General features: G+C 38.7%; 2 protein-coding genes and 1 long non-coding RNA gene across 8 annotated transcripts in view; 1 reads left to right on the top strand and 2 right to left on the bottom strand.

The window, feature by feature from the left end:
- SON (SON DNA and RNA binding protein) overlaps window positions 1–12,068 on the top strand; it is a 32,973-nt gene extending 20,905 nt beyond the window's left edge. The window contains exons 7-12 of one of the 4 annotated variants that reach the window (XM_060640410.3): window positions 1,872–1,982; window positions 3,153–3,269; window positions 7,419–7,566; window positions 10,131–10,202; window positions 10,311–10,426; window positions 11,007–12,068. In XM_060640410.3, coding sequence (XP_060496393.3) covers window positions 1,872–1,982; window positions 3,153–3,269; window positions 7,419–7,566; window positions 10,131–10,202; window positions 10,311–10,426; window positions 11,007–11,165 — 723 coding nt within the window. In that variant the 3' untranslated portion in view covers window positions 11,166–12,068. Of the gene's footprint in view, window positions 1–1,871; window positions 1,983–3,152; window positions 3,270–3,409; window positions 6,742–7,418; window positions 7,567–10,130; window positions 10,203–10,310; window positions 10,427–10,953 lie in introns of those variants that run through there. The other 3 variants (XM_060640411.3, XR_013557837.2, XM_060640412.3) reach the window with 3 other exon arrangements.
- LOC145715744 (uncharacterized) overlaps window positions 1–22,978 on the bottom strand; it is a 136,417-nt gene that overhangs the window by 16,964 nt on the left and 96,475 nt on the right. The window lies entirely within an intron of this gene.
- Window positions 1,381–22,812, bottom strand: DONSON (DNA replication fork stabilization factor DONSON). Of its 3 annotated transcripts, XM_060640418.3 has the most exons (12): window positions 21,997–22,812; window positions 21,182–21,262; window positions 19,666–19,869; window positions 18,533–18,711; window positions 18,232–18,288; window positions 17,636–17,814; window positions 16,347–16,428; window positions 16,133–16,237; window positions 15,250–15,448; window positions 13,927–14,139; window positions 12,934–13,079; window positions 1,381–1,436 (listed from the first exon to the last, which is right to left on the bottom strand). In XM_060640418.3, the coding sequence occupies exons 1-11, from the start codon at window positions 22,396–22,398 to the stop codon at window positions 12,942–12,944; spliced, it is 1,839 nt and encodes a 612-aa protein (XP_060496401.1). In that variant the 5' UTR covers window positions 22,399–22,812; the 3' UTR covers window positions 1,381–1,436; window positions 12,934–12,941. The 3 variants fall into 3 exon arrangements, with proteins under 3 accessions (XP_060496401.1, XP_081652687.1, XP_060496403.1); XM_081796561.1 differs by lacking the exon at window positions 1,381–1,436 and having other exon boundaries at window positions 12,922–13,079; window positions 21,997–22,413; XM_060640420.3 differs by lacking the exons at window positions 1,381–1,436; window positions 18,232–18,288 and having other exon boundaries at window positions 12,922–13,079; window positions 21,997–22,413.

Below are 22,978 nucleotides of genomic sequence, written 5' to 3'. Positions count from 1 at the left end.
ATAAAAACCTGTTATTTATACCTAAACATTCTCAGATTTACAGACTGCTACCCAAAGTAATTTGGACAAGGTTAATGAACAGTACTTGAGGTATATTTGCTGGGCTTTCAAATTGCATCAGTAATCCTACCTGACAGTTTTAGGAAACACATAAGGTAGGCCAAAGGAATGTAAATTTTGGCCTGAAATATTTGGGTTCCCATTTATTTAAAGTCCCAGCAGTTGATCAGAATTATCAAAAAAGTGACAAGTGAAGACCCCTAGAGTGTTAGTGTTTAATTGTGACTGCTTAGATTATTTTTTATAGGCCCCAGATGTATTGTAATTAGTGTGGATAATTTACTACGTTGACAGTTAAGATCTTTCATGGGATCTGTAAACAGTCTTTACAATTACAGAATGAATTTAGCTTTGCTTTCGTTTTAAGAAGGCAGTACATAAGAATCTATGTGGAAGAAAAAATTTAATTTTGCTGGGGGAATATTATGAGATGACTCAGCAAGATAACGAAGAATGATGGAATAATAAGGGGTTCTGAAGGTAGAAAAAGGGAGACTAGTAATCCTTATGCGTGAGGTAGAATTATTCTCTTATATCCTTATGCGTAAGGTAGAATTATTCTCTTAGAGTCATACACCCTTCTATATAGGTCTTTATTTTATAAGAAGTATTTCATATGTAGTACATAGTTAAATTACAGGTAGCCCTTAGCTTTAAGAAAAATCCTTAGCTGTTAATTTATATTACTGACTTCCTTATATTTGTAATATCCATGCAGTACCTCTAATCATGTTTTGCATATGAATATAGGAAAACCTTTTCATGTCAAATATTTTCCAAAAAAGGATTTTCTTGGGTGAAATCACTAGGAAATATTAATGGGTTGTGTTAGAAGAAAAATAAGTAATAAGAATTGGTGATGATACAAGTCAACATGAGCTCTTAACATTAGAACAAAGAACATCAAATACTTACTTGATGTGTTTTTCCTTTTGTGGTTGAGCCTTCCACAAATCTGATAAATTGGGGATTTGTTCTTTAAGAATTTTTCTGGACATTATGAAACGTTTTAAAAAGTTAAACCATGAAGTCACCTCTGCTTAGCGTAACATTTTTACAGGTAGGATATGAGCTTTGAAAAGGAGGACCTAAGACATTTCAGACATACTTAATTTTAAATGTGTTGGTTCATGTTGTTATGTACCCTCCCAGAAATATTTTAATTTGGGTCATTAATACATATAAACTGAAAACAAAGGATTCGTTTATGTATATAGTAAATACATTCTTTGAAGAAATGGAGTTCTTAAGACCAAACTGTATCTCTGAGCAACTGCAAGAAGGTGAAAAGATGTGCAGATGAGTAAAAGACCAACTGACCTGATAGTGGTTTTCTGCTTGCTTACTCAAGAACCTTATTGCTTCTGAACATTATGCTAAAAAGAAATAGGATAAAATGAAAATTGCTCATGAATATAAAATTAATAGTTCCAAAACAGTTGAAAAAAGTACCAGTTTTTGTAAATGACTGTTTTGTTAGTGAAGGCTAGAGAGTTTTAAGTTCTTAGTGCAATTTTCTGTGATCATAATTTGCTACAGTAGAAAATACAGTAGAAAATATGAAATTTGAAGTTCAGATGTTGGGTTGAGTTCAGCTGCTGCCTCTGATAGCGTGTAACTTACCTTAAATGATCCTCATCTGCTTTCCAAGTTTCTTGTACTTCTTGGTATCTTTTCTGTACTTTACAAGATTATTAATATGTAAGATTACTGTTTCATTTTTGATATGTAGCAACTAAAGATATGAGCACTTTTTAGAATTTAGGGGGTCTATCATAATTTGAGATAATTATCTATGTTTTCTTTCTTAGCCTGTGGACATCTCTACAGCAATGAGTGAACGGGCACTTGCTCAGAAAAGACTAAGTGAGAATGCATTTGACCTTGAAGCCATGAGCATGTTAAATCGAGCTCAGGAAAGGGTATGTAGCAGTTTTAATGTCTGCTAAATGAGAATTTAACTAATTAGATGGTTGTGACATAAGTAAATTCTGTGGCATGCTGTTGAAATGTAGGTCCTAAAAATCCAAGGAAATAAGTAATTTATTGTAATTAGCTTATTTTAAATGAAAGTGATTTTGGGGCATGGTCATTCACTCAGTAAGTGTTTATTGTGTACTGTGTGGCAGGAACTAATGTTTAAGAGAGTTAAAATAGAAAAAAAATCCGTGCTCTTACTGAGTTTGTAATCTGGTATATAAAAGTAGCTATGTGCCCATCATAGCTCTGTGAGATGTAGGTACTATTATGATGTCCCATTTTCCAGCTGAGGAAACTGAGTAAAGAGTAGTCAGTCAGCCTGAAACAACTATAACACTGCACGTTAACTACACTGGAATTAAAAAAAAAAAATGATTAGGCAGTCTGAGGCCAGAGTCTAGACTTAAATTTTTAACAGTGGACAGCTTTTCCTTTTGTCTTCTACATTCCCGTGGTAGATCTATATAGAAACGACAAATACATGTTCAGACAGATAAATACACTACCTAACAATACCAATGTTTATTAGTAAATATACTTTGAAGGACAACTGATTCTTTAACCATCACAATAAATGCTGGTGATTAATGTAGGGCTCAGTTTTTAAAGAAAGCTGTTTTCTGGGTTTGAATAATTCCCTGCATTTATTACTCCTTAAGCGTGTCTCTTGAATTCTGGATTTCTAATACCACAAAGAAGGTAATTAATTAAAAACTCAGGCGATCATAACATTTATTAGATTGCATTTACATGAGGTACATAAAGCAGAGGGCAGGGATCCCGTGCCGCATGAAACTCTTTTCTGTATTCATGTATCCATGTGATATTTTGGAGAATGAGTATTATCGTTCATGCTTTTCAGTTGTTAGACGTACATCTCAAATCTTGTTATTAATGGGACCCACTGAATGTTATCAAAGTGCTGCTTTTAAGAAAACATTTTAAATATGTATGCATTCATCAAATTGTTCTAAAAGTTGAATAAGTCTTATTCAGCCTTTTCAAGAACTAAATAAAACCATTTCATTTAGTGAAATAAACCAGTGGGCATTTTTGACTAGACAAGTAATTTTACTCAGTTGATTGAGGCATCTTTTTTTTTTTTTCTTCAGATTGATGCCTGGGCTCAGCTGAACTCCATTCCCGGCCAATTCACCGGAAGTACAGGAGTACAGGTTCTGACACAAGAACAGTTGGCTAATACTGGTGCCCAAGCCTGGATTAAAAAGGTACACAACATATGCACGTACAAAAGTGTCCAACTACAAAGTTAAATTTTTTTTAGAAAATGTTTTATTAAAAATGCACGGAGAGGCCAGTAACTATAACCAAAGTTCATGAGTAAATTTGCTATGTGTGCCTACTCTAGGGTGGACACTGAAGATGGACCTGATTCATGAGACAATGGCAAATGTATAAATAAGGCTCAAGAGCCACTCAGTTTATATCCTGAAGTTATTTGTTATTGCTGCTGCTGGTCTTTTTGGGGGTGGTTTTTTAAAAACTGTGTTTTGAATGCTAACAGTGTATCTCAGGTGCTGTTCAGAATGTTCCACAGTTCCTGTTGGACTAATCTAATGATTTCAAAGCAGTGGTTCTCAAATTTTTTCTCATCATGGGATACTTTATTACAGGTTTATTTTTGGTGGATCACTGTCCCCAAGAGCCCTCTTACCACCCAGATTTTCCATTTCTTTGCTCCTCTGTCCTTCTTTCCCCTTCTTTAGTGCCTGTGCCCTCTTGTAAGCTCTCTTGGCCCTTATTTCTCACCCTTCTGGTGATCACCCCGATCCCTGTGGTTGTCAGCTGCTGGTTATAGCAAGTTGGTTGGGAGGCCCCAGTATTAGCACTGCATGTGGTGATCTTGCCATGGGACCGGAAGGCTGGGGAGGATGGTTGGACTTTTGGGGGGGGGGGGGGGGACGGCGGGCAGTGCTGAAGGGGTGGTGAAGGGGGCGGAGTGGGGATGGAGACTGCTATCTGTGGACCACCATTTAGGCCCTGGTGGCCTCTGGTGATCCACAGGCTCAATTTGAGAACCACTGATCTCCTGAAAAAACAGGATATGTAAGACCTAAATTCAAGGGAGAGGATGGACGCCTCGTGCTGTGAAGATGTAGGTGCTCCTGGTTTCAGATTCCTGCAGTGAGACCTGTGGACTCCACCTACGGCTGCCTCATTGTTGGGGGAGTCTTAGGTGGTTAAGAAGGGCTTTCTAAAGAAATGCCTTCTGATGAAGGGACGTGGCTTGGTTGGATGGGTGATGGGACATTTGTTTCAGGAGTACTGGCAGTATGGCAGTGCTGAAACTGGGAGGCTGCGTGGTCTAAGGATTGGGAAGGTTTCTTTATCCCGCTGTACTCCTGACTGCTTTTGTGATCATGGGCAAGTAATATACTTGGAATTTCAGTCTCCCAAGTGTCATGAGAAGACAAGTTCTTATTACTGCTTCACAGGGCAATAATTAATAACGTGATGGGCACCTATGAAGAATTGCTATGATTGCCAGTGAATGAGCTGAATTTCCGCAAAATGAGATTTTGGTTGCTTTGGATATTTTAATCTCATAACGTTTCAGTTTTGATAGCATTATCTCTGATGATCCTCTTATTAACAAATTAATATGAAACATGATACATCCTCAATTTACCTGCCATTTTTGGTACATTTAGGTACACTAATATGTGTTTAGTGAGTATATGGCCAGATTCATTAAAAATTTATAACTTTTATGTCATTTACTAGGGGTCGGTGTTGGAAAAAAATGAAAATCTAGTAAAAATATTTTTGAGTTCATTTTGGACCAATTATAGTATTTAAAGTAGAGTGATTTGTATAGTATTTGAAAATGGCCTTCATCTCATTGGGAAGAATTATATACACCTATTTCAATAGTTTTAATTCTTTAATACTATTTAATCTTGAAGCTTGAGTCTCAGTATTTCAGGAAGTTAGACTTGAAGCTTACGTGGGTGTTTAGGCAGATAAAAATTAAATAGTCTTGTACATTACTAGGTAGGAACTTCTGAATGTGATTCCATTGTAAAATTTTGGTCTTCATTTGTATAATGAAGTGCTGATCCATAATGCTTATATAGTTCTAAAAATCATGTTAACATAACTTGCAAAAGTGAATCTTCTACTGATTAAAATTGGTTCTTGCAAACTTTCCCTTAAAGTTTTGATTTCTAGTCATGTAGGCAGTTGACAGATTTTCAATTACATTATTTTAAATGTACATGTAAGTCATTTTGATAAATTATGAGATGTGTTCATGAAAGTTTTTAAATAACAAGAAAGCAATGCTTTTAGGAAAACTCCCGTTTATATGTTTACAGAAGAATATTTGCTACTGATATCAAGGAAGGAATGAACATTTATAAAAATGTGGAAAATTAGCTGGAAATTTATCATTTATCTTCACTGTCAATGGTCTCTTTGTTGTGTTTAGAAAACTTTCAATGATCACATAGTTTTTCTTGCCTTGCACTAGCCTAACACCCTCCTTTATGTTAAAAACCACATGGAATGCCAACATAGTCCATATTCATTTTTAGTTTGTTGCAGTATATTCTTAGATGAAAAAAGATGGGAGTTTTACCATTATTATGTCAGTAAGACATTTTTAAGTGGTTATTGATTTAAAAGAACCTTTATTTTCTGGAATTAAGTGATTTGGACATGACCCGATGAGTATTGTTTACTATTATACTCATTAGATTAAGCAGCTTTTTGGTGAACTATATACACAATGGGGTAAAGAAACATGAAGATAGTAGACAATGGAAACTGAGTCGGAAGCCTGGGTTATTTGGGGTTTTGTATTATACTCTGCACAGTTGCCCTTTTTTTTAGGAGTGTTGCCTGGAAAAGAGGGGCGGATGAACCTGGAAGTAAGTAAAAGTCATTTTAGGTGTGTAGCAACAAGGCAGTTGATATCCAAGCATCAGCTAACTTTTCTCTTTATACATCAACACTGCATGGCCTGCACCAAATAAGGAACTGAACCAGGGGTATGTTTTTACCTCCACAGCTGCCTCCTTCCATCAGAGCACCTAGTTGTACTTAATGTCTAGTCACACATCATTGGCATGTTTTTCCCCGGCATATAATTTACAAAGCTGGGGGAAAAAATAATACAGTTTTACTACTGTGTAAAAATAAGATTTTAAAAATTTAGTATTAACTTATCAATATAGGAAATGATTAATGCATACTCTTCCCAGAGATACCAAATTTTTGACTCCCTCTGTTGATAAGTTAATGACTTTTGCTATATATTTGCTAGAGAACATAAGTCTAAAATTTAAGAACAAGGGGAAAGTAAAGCAGGATTTTGAGATGTTATAAATTAAAAGGAAAATGGCCAATAAAGATCAACAGTAGAATTCATCTGTTCTGTGTACATGGATGTCCTTTAAAATAGAGGCATCACATATTTATTTCTTAATGTGTGAAAATGACTGTTGACCATGCTAATGTATATAGTTGTGCATCTTAAGACATTAAGTGGTTTGCTGCTTTGATGGAAATTATGGTTCAGTGGGTTGGATACAAGAGAGATGACTGTTCACAGAATAACCTGTGAACTTTCACCCCTCTGTATGGAAACTTGTTTCAGGGCCAAATCCTTGTAGCTGTCTTCTTGCCCCGGTCAGTGCCAGCCCTACTATTCACAACACTGCTGCTACCGAGGCCTAGGTATGTAAACGTTTAAGGAGTTTTTTAAAAGTCTTTTAACATCAAGCTAGGATTTAAAAGCATTCAAATTCAGTTTGGTATAATGACAGGGTATTTTATGTGACTGTCCATTTCTTACTGTGTAAATAGAATGTAAAGATTTTTACCTTTTGGTTCATAGGGATTTTCTAAGTAAAATATTTATACTTGCTTTAAGGTAGAGTGGGAAAGAAAACTTGGGATGTTAACAGTATGCTTCTTCAGTGTCCAAACTATTTCTAAATGATTTCTGGGCTTTATTCATTAACTAGGTACACCTGGGACAATTAATATTATTGACTGTTTTAACATTGCCTTCTTTTTATTTTGCAAGCTAAGAAGAGATACCAGTGAACCTAAATAGTGGACGAAAACAGGAGTGTTCTAATTTTTTTTTTTTTTTTTTTTTTTGGAGGGGGGCAGGAGGGCTACTGTTTTAAACTGCCATTTATTTGCCTTATTTGACTTTCAAAATATTATGTTAATGTGAAAATAATTAGCATCCACACTACAGTATGTATATAAGTATAGAAACTTAAATTTAATTGCTATATCAGATCTAGAAGTAAAATAAGATTTTTTTTTTAAAAATTACACTGCATTTGTAGTCAAATTCTAACTCTGAAATGGGGACATTTTACCTTTCTTTCTTTGGATAGGATCAGTTCTTAAGAGCAGCCCCGGTAACTGGAGGAATGGGAGCCGTTTTGATGAGAAAAATGGGCTGGAGAGAAGGAGAAGGATTAGGAAAAAACAAAGAAGGAAATAAGGAACCTATCCTAGTTGATTTTAAGACAGACCGAAAAGGTAACACATTGTTCTGGGAATGTTTATTATACCTTCTTTAATATTTAAGGTTTCGGGGCTCCTGGGTGGGTCAGTCGGTTAAGCATCTGATTCTTGGTTTTAGCTCAGGTCATCGTCTCACGGTTTGTGAGATCAAGCCCTGTGTTGGGCTCTGTGCTGACATTGTGGAGCCTACTTGGGATTCTCTTTGCCCCCTCATTTGCCCCTAAAATAAATAAGTAATATTAAAAAAAAAAACACTCAGGGTTTCATTACCTTCCTAGATTTTTTTTTTTAAAGTAAGCTCTTTGCCCACCATGGGGCTTGAACTCATGACCCTGAGATCAAGAGTCATATGCTGTACAAAACAGAGCCCACCAGCAGCCCCATCTTTAAATAAATAATACGTAAATAAATAAATAAATAAATGCACATAGTAATCTTCTTACATTTTGATATCCTTGATGCTTAACTGGAGCATATATACAGCTGTTTGTTAGGAAACAAAAGTTTAACCCATTCGTGACAGCTTGTATAAATACAGATGAAGTCACTAATTTGGGCTTTTAAAAGGCAGTTGTAGTTAAGATGCTAAATAATAAGGAAGTAGGCATATATCAGTGTGACTGAAATTTTAACTAGATTTCACTTTTTTTTTTTTTAACCTTGTATTCATTATTGAGAGACAGAGACGCAAGTGTGAGCCGGGGAGGGGCAGGTGAAGCAGGCTCCTGGCTCTGAGCTGTCAGCACAGAGCCCCATGTGGGGCTCAAACTCAGAAGGTCATGACCTGAACCGAGGGCTATGCTTAACTGACTGAGCCACCCAGGCACCCCCTATATTTCGTTTTTAGGAAATGGAATCCCCATTTTGCTTTCTCTTGACGGGGAACATACACTCGTAGTTTCTAGGATTTATTTTTTTCTTTTTCAAGTATTTTATCTTCTATATTCTCCTTATTTCTTACTAGAGTGCTGTTTTGTCTTCACCTTATAAACCCTTTTTTGCATGTCTCTTTTTCTAAGTTTATTTTGAGAGAGTGGGGAAAGGGCAGAGAGGTAGAGAATCCCAAGTAGGCTCTGCACCGTCACCATGCAGCCCGACGTGGGGCCCTAACCCACAAACTGCGAGATCATGACCTGAGCCGAAATCAGGAGTCTGCATATACCCTTTTTAAGCTCCATAATTGAGTTTTCTTGGATTGGGGCTGGAGAAGAGTGGAGCAGTTGCTGGCAGCAATGTTAGCTCTTCATATTTTCTTGTTCTTGGAGCACCTTGGAACTTTGCTACTCATGGGGATCTCTCTATATAGCTTGCATGCAGTTGCTGAATATTAAAAATACACTTAGTGCTTATTGAGAACAGCCAGCTGGTACCTTTTAAATTCTTCCCTTGGAATTATGTTTTAAGTAGAATCAAATGGCTGAATGTCAGCTCAGTGTGATTTCAATAGCTTGGATAAGCCTGATTTTTAAAAACTGTAAAGTTGAACACTAGAATTTTCATTATCTTTGTAATCAGAGAATTGAATTAAGTTGGAGATGATGCAGTTAAATTATTCTTAATTGGAAACGAACTAGCTCTGACCAAACTGTGTCTTATAAAATGTTTTGCATCAGAAATTCTACATTCTCATCCACATACAATACTGTGATGCCACTTTTTTCAAATTGTAGGGAGTTTATTGGTAATAATTCCAAGTAGGCTAGAAACAGCATGAGAATCATCCTGTGCTAATAAGCGTTAATTCAGACTCTAAATTAGAAAAGGACATTGTACTGATCATGTCACATTGACATTGTATTACTTCTACAAGTTGAATAGATTTTTTTGAGTCCTAAGAGGTGGTTTTTTGGAAGAAAATATCTGTGAAGGCATTGCATAATTCCAGGGAACATCTTTGGAATTCTGTGACAGGTGTTGGGTTTGGAGAAGCATACTAGCAGAATTAATGAAGAACTGGTTGAAGAATTCCCCCTAGGAGAAATGGAAGTCAGGAAAGCATTGATTTTGGGTAGTGATACAGCTAAATCCCTTTGGAAAGGGAGGTTATACAGTGCGATTATGTTTGTCTTTTGAGAATATCTTCATTTGATAAGTCAGAAAGGGGTTGTTTGCTGGGGGAGAAAATGGACACGTTCATCTATAGAGACAGCCTCTCCCTTTTAGTTTTTTTTTGGGGGGGGGGTGGCCTAAAATCCTCACCATCTGGGGAACTTAATTGAGCCATCATTTTTTAAGGAATGGGAAACCTTAGATTGCACTTGTAATAGCCACTAGTTTTTAAACTTAAAAAGAAACAGACCTGTAGTTGTTAACTATGGCACTTAATTTATATACATATTTATATACTAGGTTTTCTGAACATCTGATTTTTGTACAGTTTCTAATACCAAGGTACATGATAAACATAAAGATTTATATATTGAAACAGCAAAATAGAAGTCAAATGATATAAAAATCAGGGGTGGTGGGAGTTGAATATTTTATTGAGATTCAGGTTCCTACAGAGGGAATCATTGTGTTTATAATTTTGAATGATGCTTTGGGATTTATTCATTGAACACTGGCTTTTTATTTTAAAGGTCTTGTTGCAGTAGGAGAAAGAGCACAAAAGAGGTCTGGGAACTTCTCTGCTGCAATGAAAGATCTGTCAGGTGAGCAAACATTTAAATTTCCTCTTGTCCCATCCCCAACTTGAATTCATAATCTGTTGCCACAGACAGTAGAAATAATTAACAAGTTATTTTTTTTTTTCTCTGCAGGCAAACATCCTGTGTCTGCTTTGATGGAAATCTGTAATAAGAGAAGGTGGCAACCACCAGAATTTCTCTTGGTCCATGATAGTGGCCCTGATCATCGCAAACATTTTCTCTTTAGGGTAAATATGAATTTGTGCATTAATTATATACCCCTACTAATTTGATGACTTAACCTTAGAGGGTGAGGGAAAAGCACTGTATCGTCACAATATTGATACATTGTGGGTTGGGAGTGAATAGATGTGTGGGTAGAAGTGGTAGGGGTTTTTAAATATTTAAGTATACTTTAATATGACCTGTTAATATCCTATTTTTCAAAAATGTTGGAGGGAAAGATGTGGGCAAAATCTGGTGAAGAATTTGTTGACATTTTCTAGTGGAACATGGGGAATTAATTTAGTGTTAATTTAGTAGCTTTATCAGGGTTTTCTCCATCCCCTTTCCCCATGCCTCTTCAATTTGAAGACCTTAATTTGCAGTCCCTTTTCCTAAATGATTTGCTGCTTCTGGGTTGAGATTAATTTGACTTCCATAGTATGGGTTTTATAGTTTTTGTGAATTATTTTTCTAGCATTTAGTGAAAAAATACAAAGCTAATAGATATTAAAGTTTGATGCTGTTCTTATTGTATGTTTTTCTTGAATAGGTATTGAGAAATGGAAGCCCTTACCAGCCCAATTGTATGTTTTTCTTGAATAGGTATTGATAAATGGAAGCGCTTACCAGCCCAGCTTTGCCAGCCCTAATAAGAAGCATGCTAAAGCCACAGCAGCTACTGTGGTTCTTCAAGCAATGGGCCTTGTACCAAAGGACCTCATGGCTAATGCCACTTGCTTCAGGAGTGCCTCACGTAGATAGATTGAGGTTTTATATTAATCATTTCAGATAATTTTACTCTGCATCAAAATGTATTTCCTCTTTAATGTTGTAAATATTTGGCAATTTAAGACATTGTGTAAAAAGCAATCTGTACAAACATCTCCAGGCTTTGATTTTTGTACCATGGAAATTGTATTTAACCATACAGGGTTTTGGTATGTTTATATTGTTTACCTTAGTGATGTATTTGTTTAAGTGGCTAACATCCAAACGATTGTTTGAAGGCATCCGTAATCTTCAGTGTGGAATGTTAAATAACGCTTTTATACTGTATTTTGTACTATGATGTAACCTCCCTTCCTTATGGCTAGGCTGCTGTAACACTTGCCTGTAATCAGTGAAGGGCTGTGCACCTTGTACTAGTTCACAATGGGTTCTGCTGGACAGATACTGGGCCAGTGTTATTGAGGTAATCAAGATCTGTTCCACAGGGCTAATGCCACCATCTCCCCTTAAAATTTTGTAGAGGTTATAAAAAGAAAGTGGTATGTTGTGTGATGATCAGCACTAAGTCCTGCATTCCCATCAAAGCCACTTGGGCCATGAGAAGGGAGTCAAAATGAAGTCCGATTAGAATTCTACTGCAGAGGCCAAGTACATTTAGTATGGCATTGAGTTGTGATATAGTTTTACTTTGATGTGCATTTTGAATTTCAGCTACACCTAGATAGACGTTAAATGATAATTAAAATGCTGTAACCAACTTATCTAATAAAATCGGCACCCAGCCACTATTTTGTTGACTGAGAAAGTTTAAGTTTATGTTAATTTTTAGGGTCTGATAGAATATTTCATGTGTATTACAGTGGTATTCATAATGCTATGTCTCTAAACTTTATTTTCAAAAGCTTAAGGCCCAAATATAAACTTCTCTGGAATAAATGTGGTGTCTTATTTTTTGGATCATAAAGTGAACACATACTTCTTCACTAAATATTGTCATCTCTTTACCCAGTGCTTTTGATTTCTACGTCCTTTTATTTTAAGGAAATTTGAATTACACACACAACACACACACTCGCGCGTGCACACACACAAATACCTACAAGAACACGAAATACTCCTTTACCATGACAGCTGAGCACACTTTACAATTAACACTATTCTATGTGGAATACAAAATACCCCTCTTTGAATTAACATGCATTAAAAAAAAACAAATTTAATATATTTGAAAATGGAGGAATTAAAAATGAGAATGAAGGCAACTAAGGTAGAGACATCAACAATTAGCTATTTGTCTACAAATACGAATTTGTCTACATTTGTATCTTTATAATCTAGAACCTGCATATAACTGTAGGTATAGGTAAATGGTCAAATATGGTTTTGCCCTGATGCCATCGGTCACAAAATGCCAGTAGATAATTAATACTAACTTAGCTTCAGTTTGCCATTTGCAAGGCAACACTGACATTCATAATACTCCGTTTTCTACTCCGTTTATAATTAGCTTGTAAGGGTCTGGAAGTCTCATTCAAGTTTCTGAGGTTTTTTAAGAGTTGGGAGTTATCTTTATACCTGAATTATCTAATCAGAATAGTAAAAACAAAATGTTGATTTAAAGCCTTAATCCTTTTGCTTAATGCACGTAATAAAAATTAAGCTAAAAGGTTGTTTATCAACACTTGAATATTTTAAAGTTCTATTCCTTTAACTTCCAAAATGAACTTTAGAGCCAAAGGTATAAGAATCTTGAATTTCCTTGCTAGAAGGCTTTTTCCTCAAAGATTCCTTTTAGGCTTACTTTGGTGTTCAGGATCTCCAATTATAAACGAAGTCACTCAATTCCACAAGCCGTAAAGATGATTTTCCCAGTGTTGGTATTTGACTAAGTTGGTCCAGAGTCTTAGGGTGCAGCCCACAGTTACCAAGCTCCTCCTGAAGTGTCTCCTATGGAAATTTGTATTCAAGTTAGTCAAGAAGCACATCAGTCTTTGGACACTGAGATTTTGCTTATTTTTAAGTATATATATATTTTAGAAATCTCTATACCCACTGTGGGGCTCGAACTCATGACCCTGGCAAAAAGGCACATGCTCTTCAGGCTGAGCCAGCTGGCTGCCCCTTTATTTTTCAGAGGCTCCGCATGTAAAGTGGGGCTTGAACTCCCAACCCTGGCTAGAGTCGCATGCTCTACCAACTGAGTCAGCCAGGCACCCTTGAACACTCAGATTTTTAAAATTACCATGGGAATTTTGACAAACGGATGCCCTAATTCATGTTTATGAGGTAAAGGCAGTTCATTATCAATAGAAGTTGATGCTAAAAATTTTCACGTCTAGCAATAGCATGCAGAAATACACAGTTTTGGTCATTTTTAGAAATCTGGCAAATGATAGAAGCATGAGGCAGTTTTAAAGGTCTTAATTATAACCCGTGAATAAAAACCTTACTATGTCCAAAATTAAAGGCAAATATTGGTTAAATATCCATAGTTGTTTATAATAAAGGTATTTAGCAGTATTAAGTTCTGGATCTGAGATAGCCATGAAAATAACTTGCCTTTTCTTTTTGTTTGGAAAGTTCTTTAGTCATTATTGAGTACAACAATCTAAATTCATAAAATTTACCCCTAAAAAAACCAGACCTTATCCCTTCATCTTAGTAACTGTGATTGATAAAATTAAACAGTACAGTCGAATAACCTGAGATACAAGTTTGGCTCATTGCAAATCATTGATTTCTCCCATCTGAGGAAACTAGCTACAATGAAATATGCTTACAGCTGTCTACTTACCTTATCCAGTATTTTATTCACTGGCAGGCAGATATTAAATACAGCAGTTGGCTCATGTGTATACAGTCCAGCAGAAAATGACCCATTCTGTGAAGATTTGAGTAGCATGGTCACAGAATGTAGAGAATGAGGCATGATAGGACCTGTAATCTCCAAACTAAATTGATCTTTGTATCCAGAAACAGCTTGTGTCTTCACATTTACACTTCGTGCCTTCAAGAAAATTTAAAGAAAAAATTATGGTCACCGTCTCTCAAGCTTTTGTCCCTAAAGATTTGTTCAGTAACTTCGTTTGGGTTTCCCTCTTTAACAGTTGTAGACTAAAAGGTACAGCATAGAGGGAATACAGTCAGTCAGTGGTATTATAATAGCATTGTATGGTGACAGTAACTACACTTGTGAGTATAGCACAAAGTAGTTCATATGACATCAAAAGAATGTTATACGAGTAAAAATGTTAATTCTCCATCTAGAGCACATCTCCAAATTAGGACTCAGTCTCAGTATGTTCTACAAAATACAATTTTTCGTATGGTATCCTGATTTATATATTTTGATTAAAATTTTTAATGGTAGTTGATACCCAATGTCACATTAGTTTCAGGTGTACAACAGGGATTCTACAACTCTATATGCTGTGTTCACAAGTGTAGCTACCATCTGTCACCATATAACACTATTATGCCATTGACTATATGCCCGACACTGTTACCTTTTGTCCCTTTGACTTAATTCATTTTGTAACTGGAAGCACATACTTCCCACTCCCCTTTACCCCTTTTTACCCTCCCACCCCAATTCAGTGGTATATTTTCAATGCAGAATACTGGACAAAAATAAAAATTCAATTCTGCTATTAACGTTCAATATGTATTTTATATTTATATGCATAATTTTTTAAAACAATATGGACACACAACTACCCTTTTCACTTATTCATGATATAGGTTTTGAGATCTATAATTTAACACAACATGTTTGGCTATGTTCTTTCGCCAGTTAAGAAGTGAGACAAAATGAGATTAAGCAACTTTTCCATGTGGGAAAAAAGGAACACCAAGGTGCTTTTGCTGCCAATCATATTCATTTTCATTCATTAATTCATTTTCATAGAATTCAAATAAAACATTTCATATAATTCATATTTGCACGTAATTCTTTTGATACACCTTTAGATCAACGAATTTTTTTGCTGGGAGGAAAGCGAAACAATATGCACCATGCAAAATGCTAGCAGTTATTAAAAACAAATCAAGAATCTGTTCTTCGTTCTTCTTAAAAAGCCAGTTTATGAAAATTAGAATTTTTCCCCCCTTTCATTACCTTAAGCATTTGCATTGTGGCACCTCGGAAAGCTACAGGGGATAAGAGGGTTGGTGGAAGTCCTGCCTGTGGGCCTGAGCTTGCAATTAAACTCTTAGAGTTTATCAAAAAATTCAGCAATGTAAGGGTGTTCATTCCCTTCACCAACACAACAGACTCAGGTCTGTGGTCCATTTGCACTTCATGTTTCTCTTTGCGTCTGAAGATGACAGTCAAGGAACTTGCAAATGTAAATCCCATACCAGTGGGAAAAAGTCATCCTGATTCTGAATCACCCGGGACCCTTTCTTCCCACTCGGAACTGGAAATGTTCTTGCTATCCCACTTAGTTGCAATTATAAGGTTATCTGTTTAAATCAAAATTTCTTTGACGCTCTGAATTTGCTAGAAATTTGATACCTAACACAAACAAATTTGTTCCTTAGTCAAAAATATGTTCTATATAGAATGTTTTCATTTTTAAAAAAATTGTTTAGTAATAATTGTTCATGGTTTACTGATACTTAGGGAGTTTTTTAATGTCATGATAGAGAATTAGTTTAAAAAAAATTTTTTTTAATATTTTTATTTTTGAGAGAGAGAGAGAGTGCTAGTGGGGGAGGGGCAGAGAAAGAGGGAGACAAAATCTAAATCAGGCTCCAGGTTTTGAGCTGTCAGCGCAGAGCCCGACATGGGGCTTGAACTCACAGAGTGCGAGATAATGACCTGAGCCAAAGTCAGATGCCCAACCAATTAAGCCACCCAGGTGCCCCACGAATTAGTTTAAATAGCAACTTAAAATATTTTAAGATTTATAGTCAAATAAAATTACCAATCAACATTACATTGATCACTAACTTAATTGAACAAAAATCATTTCTAGTTAACACAACTGAAAGGATACAGCTTGATAGAGAGTATGTCTGGTTTTTTAATTTTGTCTTGCACACCTATCTCTTCCAGCCAGGAAAAACTTTCATCTTCATCATCATCACTGATTACTTGTTCCCTAGGAAATTGTTATAGTTAGAGTTTCCATTTCATAAAGCTGTTTCCTCTACAAAACTATTGCACTGAGTCCGCAAGTCACTGGTTGATATAAAATATTAATCACATACTCTCCATTTCCCAAGCTTGTTCCAGATGTCTTTTTCTTCTGATAGCCATTTTCTTTTATTAACGGCAGAGAAAATTCAATACCTACATGAGTAAATAAAAGAAAAATTTAACTGAGTTTTAATATTGTCTACAAGAACTTAACAAGTGTGCCCTTTTAAAGAGTATAAAATTTGAAGATTTGAACCTGTTTATAAACTTGCTCTATTAAGGCAATAGCTTTCATACTTTCTGGACAGTAGCCCATCTCTCTCTCTCTCTCTCTCTCTCTCTCTCTCTCTCATTCACACACACACACACACACACACACACACACACACACACACACCCCTACCTCCTTGAAACAAAAGGTTGAGGAAACAATACATACTCTCACTACATGTATAGTACTCTTTCCTAAAGTACATTCTACTCGGTTTCTTTTTTCTTTTCTTTTTTTTTTTTTTTTTTTGTGAGAGTCAGTCAGCAGGGGAAGGGCAGAGGGAGAGAGAAAAAACCTTAAGCAGGCTTCACGCTCAGTGCAAAGCCCAATGAGGAACTTGGTCCCATGACCTTCGGATCATGACCTGAGTGAACCCAAATCAAGAGTCAAACGTTCAACTGACTGAGCCACCCAGGCACCCCATACTGTTTTTTTTTTTTTAAAGTGCTGATTGAGCCCACTATATAGATTTCATGAGCATTAATGGGTTGACCCAGTTTGAAAATTGTGTTTTTAAAAGGGGGTAGGTAATTTCTACTATAAAGGAATTTCTAGAGGAAATTCTATTCAGATGGAAACTTTCCAGTCCAATATGTGTTTATCAGGTCAGAAAAGGGAACACTATTAACTTAAAGCTAAGTAATTTAGGAGACAACTTAAATCACTGCTGGAAAAAAAAAAAATAGAAATAAAGATGTTTCTTAAAAAATATAGGTAAAACTGGTAGAAAACAATTCAACTGGTAAAAAGACAATTGACATTTTAGCTTTTTCTCAATGTTTATTTGTGTGTGTGTGTGTGTGTGTGTGTGTGTGTGTGTGAGTGTGAGTGTGAGAGAGAGAGAGAGAGAGAGAGAGAGAGAGAGAGGATGAACAAGTGGGAGAGGGGCAGAGAGAGAGGGAGGCACAGAATCTGAAGCAGGCTCCAGGCTCTGAGCTGTCAGAGGGCTGGAACCCATGAACCATGGGGTCATGACCTGAGACGAAGGTGGATGCTTAACCGACTGAGCCACCCAGGCACCCCTCACATTTTAGCTTTTAAGTGCTTACTGTATAGTGTGGTATTCTCATTTTAAACCTATAGTTTTACCTTCATTTTTCATAGCTTCTCTTATTCCTCTAGTTGTTGGAGACATGAGAGCTGTGATTACATCATTTCCTGCTAAGCCTGCTGCACGGAACAGGATAGTAAACTGATAGGTACAAACGTAGAAATATGGGCAAAGTTTTGTCTTCAGCAAATTATATAGAGAAGTGAAGCTCACAGACCTTTGAAGCAAAAAAATTTTCTTTAGGTATTATTACACATTTAGCTTAACATCTAAAATTATTTTTATAATTCAGTTTGATACTCATTTGATTTAAAACACAACACAAATATTATAATGATTTGAATTTTTGCCACTATGTACATAACTTGGCTTTTATTTATATTTTATTTTTTAAGTAGGCTTCACACCCAGTAATGGAGCCCAACATGAGGCTTGAACTCACAACCTTGAGATCAAGGCCTGAGCAGATATCAACAGTCAGATGCTTAACTGACTGAGCCACCCAGGCACCTGCATAACTTGGCTTTTAAAAGGACTAAAACTGGTCATGGGACTCACCGATGACTTCTAAATACTTTAACAAATAGTGCTGACCGCTTAAACACTAGTTATTTTTTCTTTAAACAAAACTTACTTGGTAACTGGGTGCTGACTTTCTCTGAGCAGCTTCTGCTGAGAAAGGAAGCGGCCACTGACAAGAAGTAATGTAAAAGAACGTTTGCATGTATTTATAGAACACCTACCGCACTTACACAATTGCATAAAGAATAGAAAAAAAAGTAATTTAAATGCTGGCTATTAACAGTTTAGATAAAATAATTCAGAAGGACACAGAGATCCTGTTACCACTACACATTCCTGTATCATAAATAACAGAGAACACTGTTAAAAAGTAAAATTTACTACTGGGATGCACAAGTTTTTACTAATCTTACCAATCACTCATTAAAATGTGTTGCAAGGTTTCGTCATTTGACCAAGGGCTTATCTTTCCAGTCATTTTTCGATCAGCTCCAATGCGAGGGAACAGAGGCAGCCAAGGAAAGGCAGGGTGGAGCCAATAGAGAAGGCTCTGCTGGAAGGCACATCGGAGCTCAGTGGAGAGTTTGGGATCCTAAAATCCAGAGATGACATCGAACAGTTTTTGCCACACTAGAAGTATAAAATTTCCTTAAAAAGTACTGAATATGCCACTTAGTCTGAGAATATTTACGGTTTCCTATATAGGAAAGTATTAATAACTGTTACGGGAGCTAAAATGTAGTTTATTCTTGCCAATATTTATTGTATGTTGAACCACATCAGAAGGAAGACTTAAACACAGATGGGACTCCCATCTCTCCTGTTTTCTCCTGAGAATAACTATCTCTGTCATTATTAGGGTAGGGTTACAGGTGGGGACATATATCGTACATAAGTAACACTATGTTCAACTCCTCTCCGCACACAACCGTGTTTCAACAGTAGCTAGTGAAAATGGGTAATGCGGATCATACATCATCCTGATCTATTTATTAAAAAAGAAGTACCAAGACCTCTTTTAGGTAATCGCTTTTAACCTAGTTTGAGTTGATGAGCTGCCTGAAAGCAATGCAATTACATTTCTCTAAAACCATTCTAGAACTCATTAACTTTACTACATTACACAGACGATCAACCAGGTAGTCACAATTAGTGTGTATAAAAAAAAAGAGTATACATTATGTCAGAAAATCAATAGTGTAACCAATCTGCCTTTGCGATTCTACTCAATAGCTTTTCATTTCTTTCCCTTATATTTTTTTTCCTCAAAAGGCCTAGAAAAGAATAGTTTAGTTCAAACAATTCCTGCCTGTAACATTAACTAGTTCTTAGGACAGGTCTCTAAATTTAACAGGCAGTTATTGAATCTGATAGAAAAAACTGTTTGAAAGCACCACTTGGGAAATATAAAATTTCTCACGTCCTTGCGTCTTTAAATGTCAGAAGAAAAACTTACTAGAAGGAAATTTCTGTGACACTTTGCAGAGAAATACATTTTACAATTAATTTGATACTTTAAAACATACTCCTTTTCTTTCGGAATTACCTGTATACTTTGAGGCAAAGTAACTTCTGTTGCCCTACAATGCTGGATGATACCTTGAGCCTCTTCCTGTGCTTTCAAATGATCTGCCCAGGTAAAGGGTTGAGAAGAGGTGAAAAGGAGTCGAGTTTTAATACTCCAGTCCACAGGTAACTCAGTACTTTCTGAGGATGGAATATCAGATTTGGAGAATGATACTTGTGGAGTCTTTTAGAAAACAAAGAACATAAAAATTAGTAGAGTACCGAAAAAAACCTCCTTCAATCTACATATTTTACCAACATGATCACTAAAATGTCAAAATTTTATAAACTATAATAACACTGAAAATATACTACACACTATGAAACACTCTAGAAAGAGTTAGACTAAACTGTTGACAGTGCCTTTCTCTGGGAAGTGGGAATTTATACAGGTGGTAGTGGTGAAGGGGTACATTTTACCTTTTAGTTTTACATAGTTCAGTTATAAGAGGCATATACTATTTCCATGATGATGATTAAAAAAAAATCTACTATTGATATTGCTATCAAAGCAGAAATCTTCCCCAAAAAGCACCTTCTAAGCCTCTAAAACTCTGGAAGCAGGGCTAAGCTGCTCCTGCAGGTAACTTAGGTAGGGCTCTTAGAGGCCATAATGTTACCTAAGACCCATTTCCTGATCTCAAAAATTTCTTTCCAAGCTGTTTTGCTGTACTTTCAAGTCAATATTCTCACTTACAATAATCCCTTAAGGTAACATCACAAAAAAACAGGGAAGGGGGAATTATTTCTAATACACTCTGTGAAGACCTTTTATTTGCAAGAAAGGGAGACTGGGTCTTGGAGAGCTCTTCTAGCCTGCTCCTATTAGGACAAACTATGCATTTGTTTTTTGTTCTGTTTTTCAACATCTATTCATTTCTGAGATGGAGTGGGAGAGGGGCAGAGAGCGAGGGAGGGAGACGCAGAATCCAAAGCTGGCTCCAGGCTCTGAGCTGTCAGCACAGAGCCTGACACAGGGCTCGAGCTCACGGACCGTGAGATCATGATGTGAGCTCGACACCCGACGGCCACCCAGGCGCCCCATGCCTTTGTTGAACTATCACAACAGGAGTACCTGGGGAATGGAATCAAGACTGTGTGTGCTGTGGTGAGGTCGGCAAGGGTCAGCGACCTGCCCCAGCCTGTGGCGGTCACGTGGGGATCTAGTCTGAAGAGTCAGTTGAGGACTACCTTCAAAAAGCAGCTGCGTGTGGAGTGACCAGCTGGAGCTGTCGCTACCCACAGAGGGACGGTGTCACAAAACTGCTGGAGGTCGAAGGAAATCCTGTATCTACACCAACCTGAGCGGTGGTACCATTACAAACAGCATGCCTACATCATCCAAAGGCAATTACGGCGCTGACGCCATCTCTTCCCCTGGTAAGGGTGATCACGCCCTCAGCACTCTGCCAAACGATTTGCCAAGTCAATGCTTCTGAGAGCTACCGACGTAGATTCTAAGAATACGCATTCTGATGACATTCAAGGACTATTACCTGGAGTAACTCGGCCACGGCTGTTCTTTCGGGGAACTTCTCTTCCCAGAGCAAATCATTTTCTTGATTAGAATCTAAACACTGAGAAGGGAGAAATGGTGCTTTTAAGTCGTAAACGATGCTGGGGTTTGCTTTAAAGAGGCGCTGAGCTTCACCCGACCCACGTTCCTCAATAAATGCCAAGTGCGGGCATTCACATGCCCCCCCCCAATCAATAGGTCGGCGCTTCGCTTGTTTCGTGTCTGAACTTTACTATCAAAATCGAGGGGACAAAAGGCCGGTGATTTGGCTTCTCGTGATTGATGGAGAAACCGCAAAAAGACCCAAAAGGCTTTGGGATTTAAAAAAAAAAAAAAAAAAAAGCCAGGCAATTGGGACCCCAGGAATCCTCCACATTCCTCCATCTCCAGAGTATTTTCAAGCGCGTCAGAAAGGGAGGCTCTGAATCACAGAGGGAAGGAGGGTCCCCAGCGATCGTCCCGTCGAAGTGGCCTTCCACGACGAGTTGTTCCAGGATCTTTCGAGCTGTCTCCCCACCGGTCCCTAACCCCCAGGAGGCGGCGGCCCGAACTCGTCCGTCCCGGGCCGGGCCGCGGGGGTGCGCGCTCAGTGCCCTCCGCTTCCCGCAGGAGCGGCCGACGCGAGCCGCCCGCGGGGCGCACTTCCCACAGAGCCCACCTCTCAGAGCGGCCCCTCCCGAGGCTCTGGGCCCCGACACCGCGGCGGCCACCGCTCTCCGCGCCCGTTTCGCCTCGAACCCCAGAACTCGCCCCAATTCACAGCCGGGTCCGCTACGAGGGCCCCTCCACACTCACCGGGTCCTGCGCCTCCTGCTGGCCGCGGGGCGGCCCGTCGGGGGGCTCCGCGGCGGCCGGCGGCCGGTTGTCCAGGCGGGCGAAGGGGTTCCTGCGGGCCGCGGCCGGGTCGCCGCCGCCTCTGCCTGCAGCCGCCGGGAAGGGGCGGAGGAGCAGCCCGGCGGCCAGAGCGGCGCGGCGGGGCGCCGGCTCGGGCTGCTCCCTGGGTGAAGCGGCGGCCTCAAGGCTCCGGACCCTTTTCCGTCGGAGCCGCAAAGTCTCGGGAGGCTTCCTGAAACTGGGCGAGTAGCCGGGAACCGAAAGGGCCATGACGCGCGGCGCTGAGGAGCCGACCGGCCTCCCCGTGGGCGCTTCCCGCGCGCGCTGGCCCCGCCCCGACGCAGCCCCGCCCCCGACGCGCATCGAGCGCGTGCGCCGTCGGCCGCCCGAGCGGCCCCGCTCCCGCTCCCGCTCTCAGCTCCGGTCCGCCGTCCCGGCGTCCCTCGTAGGTCCTGGACCCTAGTCTTTTCGAGGGTGCAAGTAGCTGGGAAATACGCGGTCCAGGGCACCGATGTGCACTCCCCTATCCGGCACCGGAACAGCTGCCCGCTGTTTAAATCCGAAGCAGGGATGGCGCGAGCTCAGGACTAGGCGCTCGGAGGAAAAGGAGACGTCACACTTGAGCCGCTGCTTCGATAAGCTTACGGAGGGCAGTGGCGACGTCTAGAGCTGGGGAGAAGGGCCTGCGCCAACATGCCCCTGCCCAAAATAGAGAACCCTGGCAGGGAATCAGCGCGGCCTCCTATCCCCCTGCGCGCGCAACGCCACAGCAGCCCTCCCGCCCCACGGCCCCCCACCCCGCATACACTGCAGCTGCCGCCGGCAAGTTATGCTGATGGTGCCGTTTGATCCCGAGGAAACCCTGAAATAAATGAATACTTGAAAAAAATTTTAAGTATCTATGGACTAGATCTTTTGAAAATATATTCAAACGATTAAATGA

Source organism: Panthera onca, chromosome C2 (assembly GCF_046562875.1).
Source record: "Panthera onca isolate mPanOnc1 chromosome C2, mPanOnc1 haplotype 2, whole genome shotgun sequence".
Taxonomy (NCBI): Eukaryota; Metazoa; Chordata; class Mammalia; order Carnivora; family Felidae; genus Panthera; species Panthera onca.
This window is presented reverse-complemented; position numbering and strand designations above follow the sequence as displayed.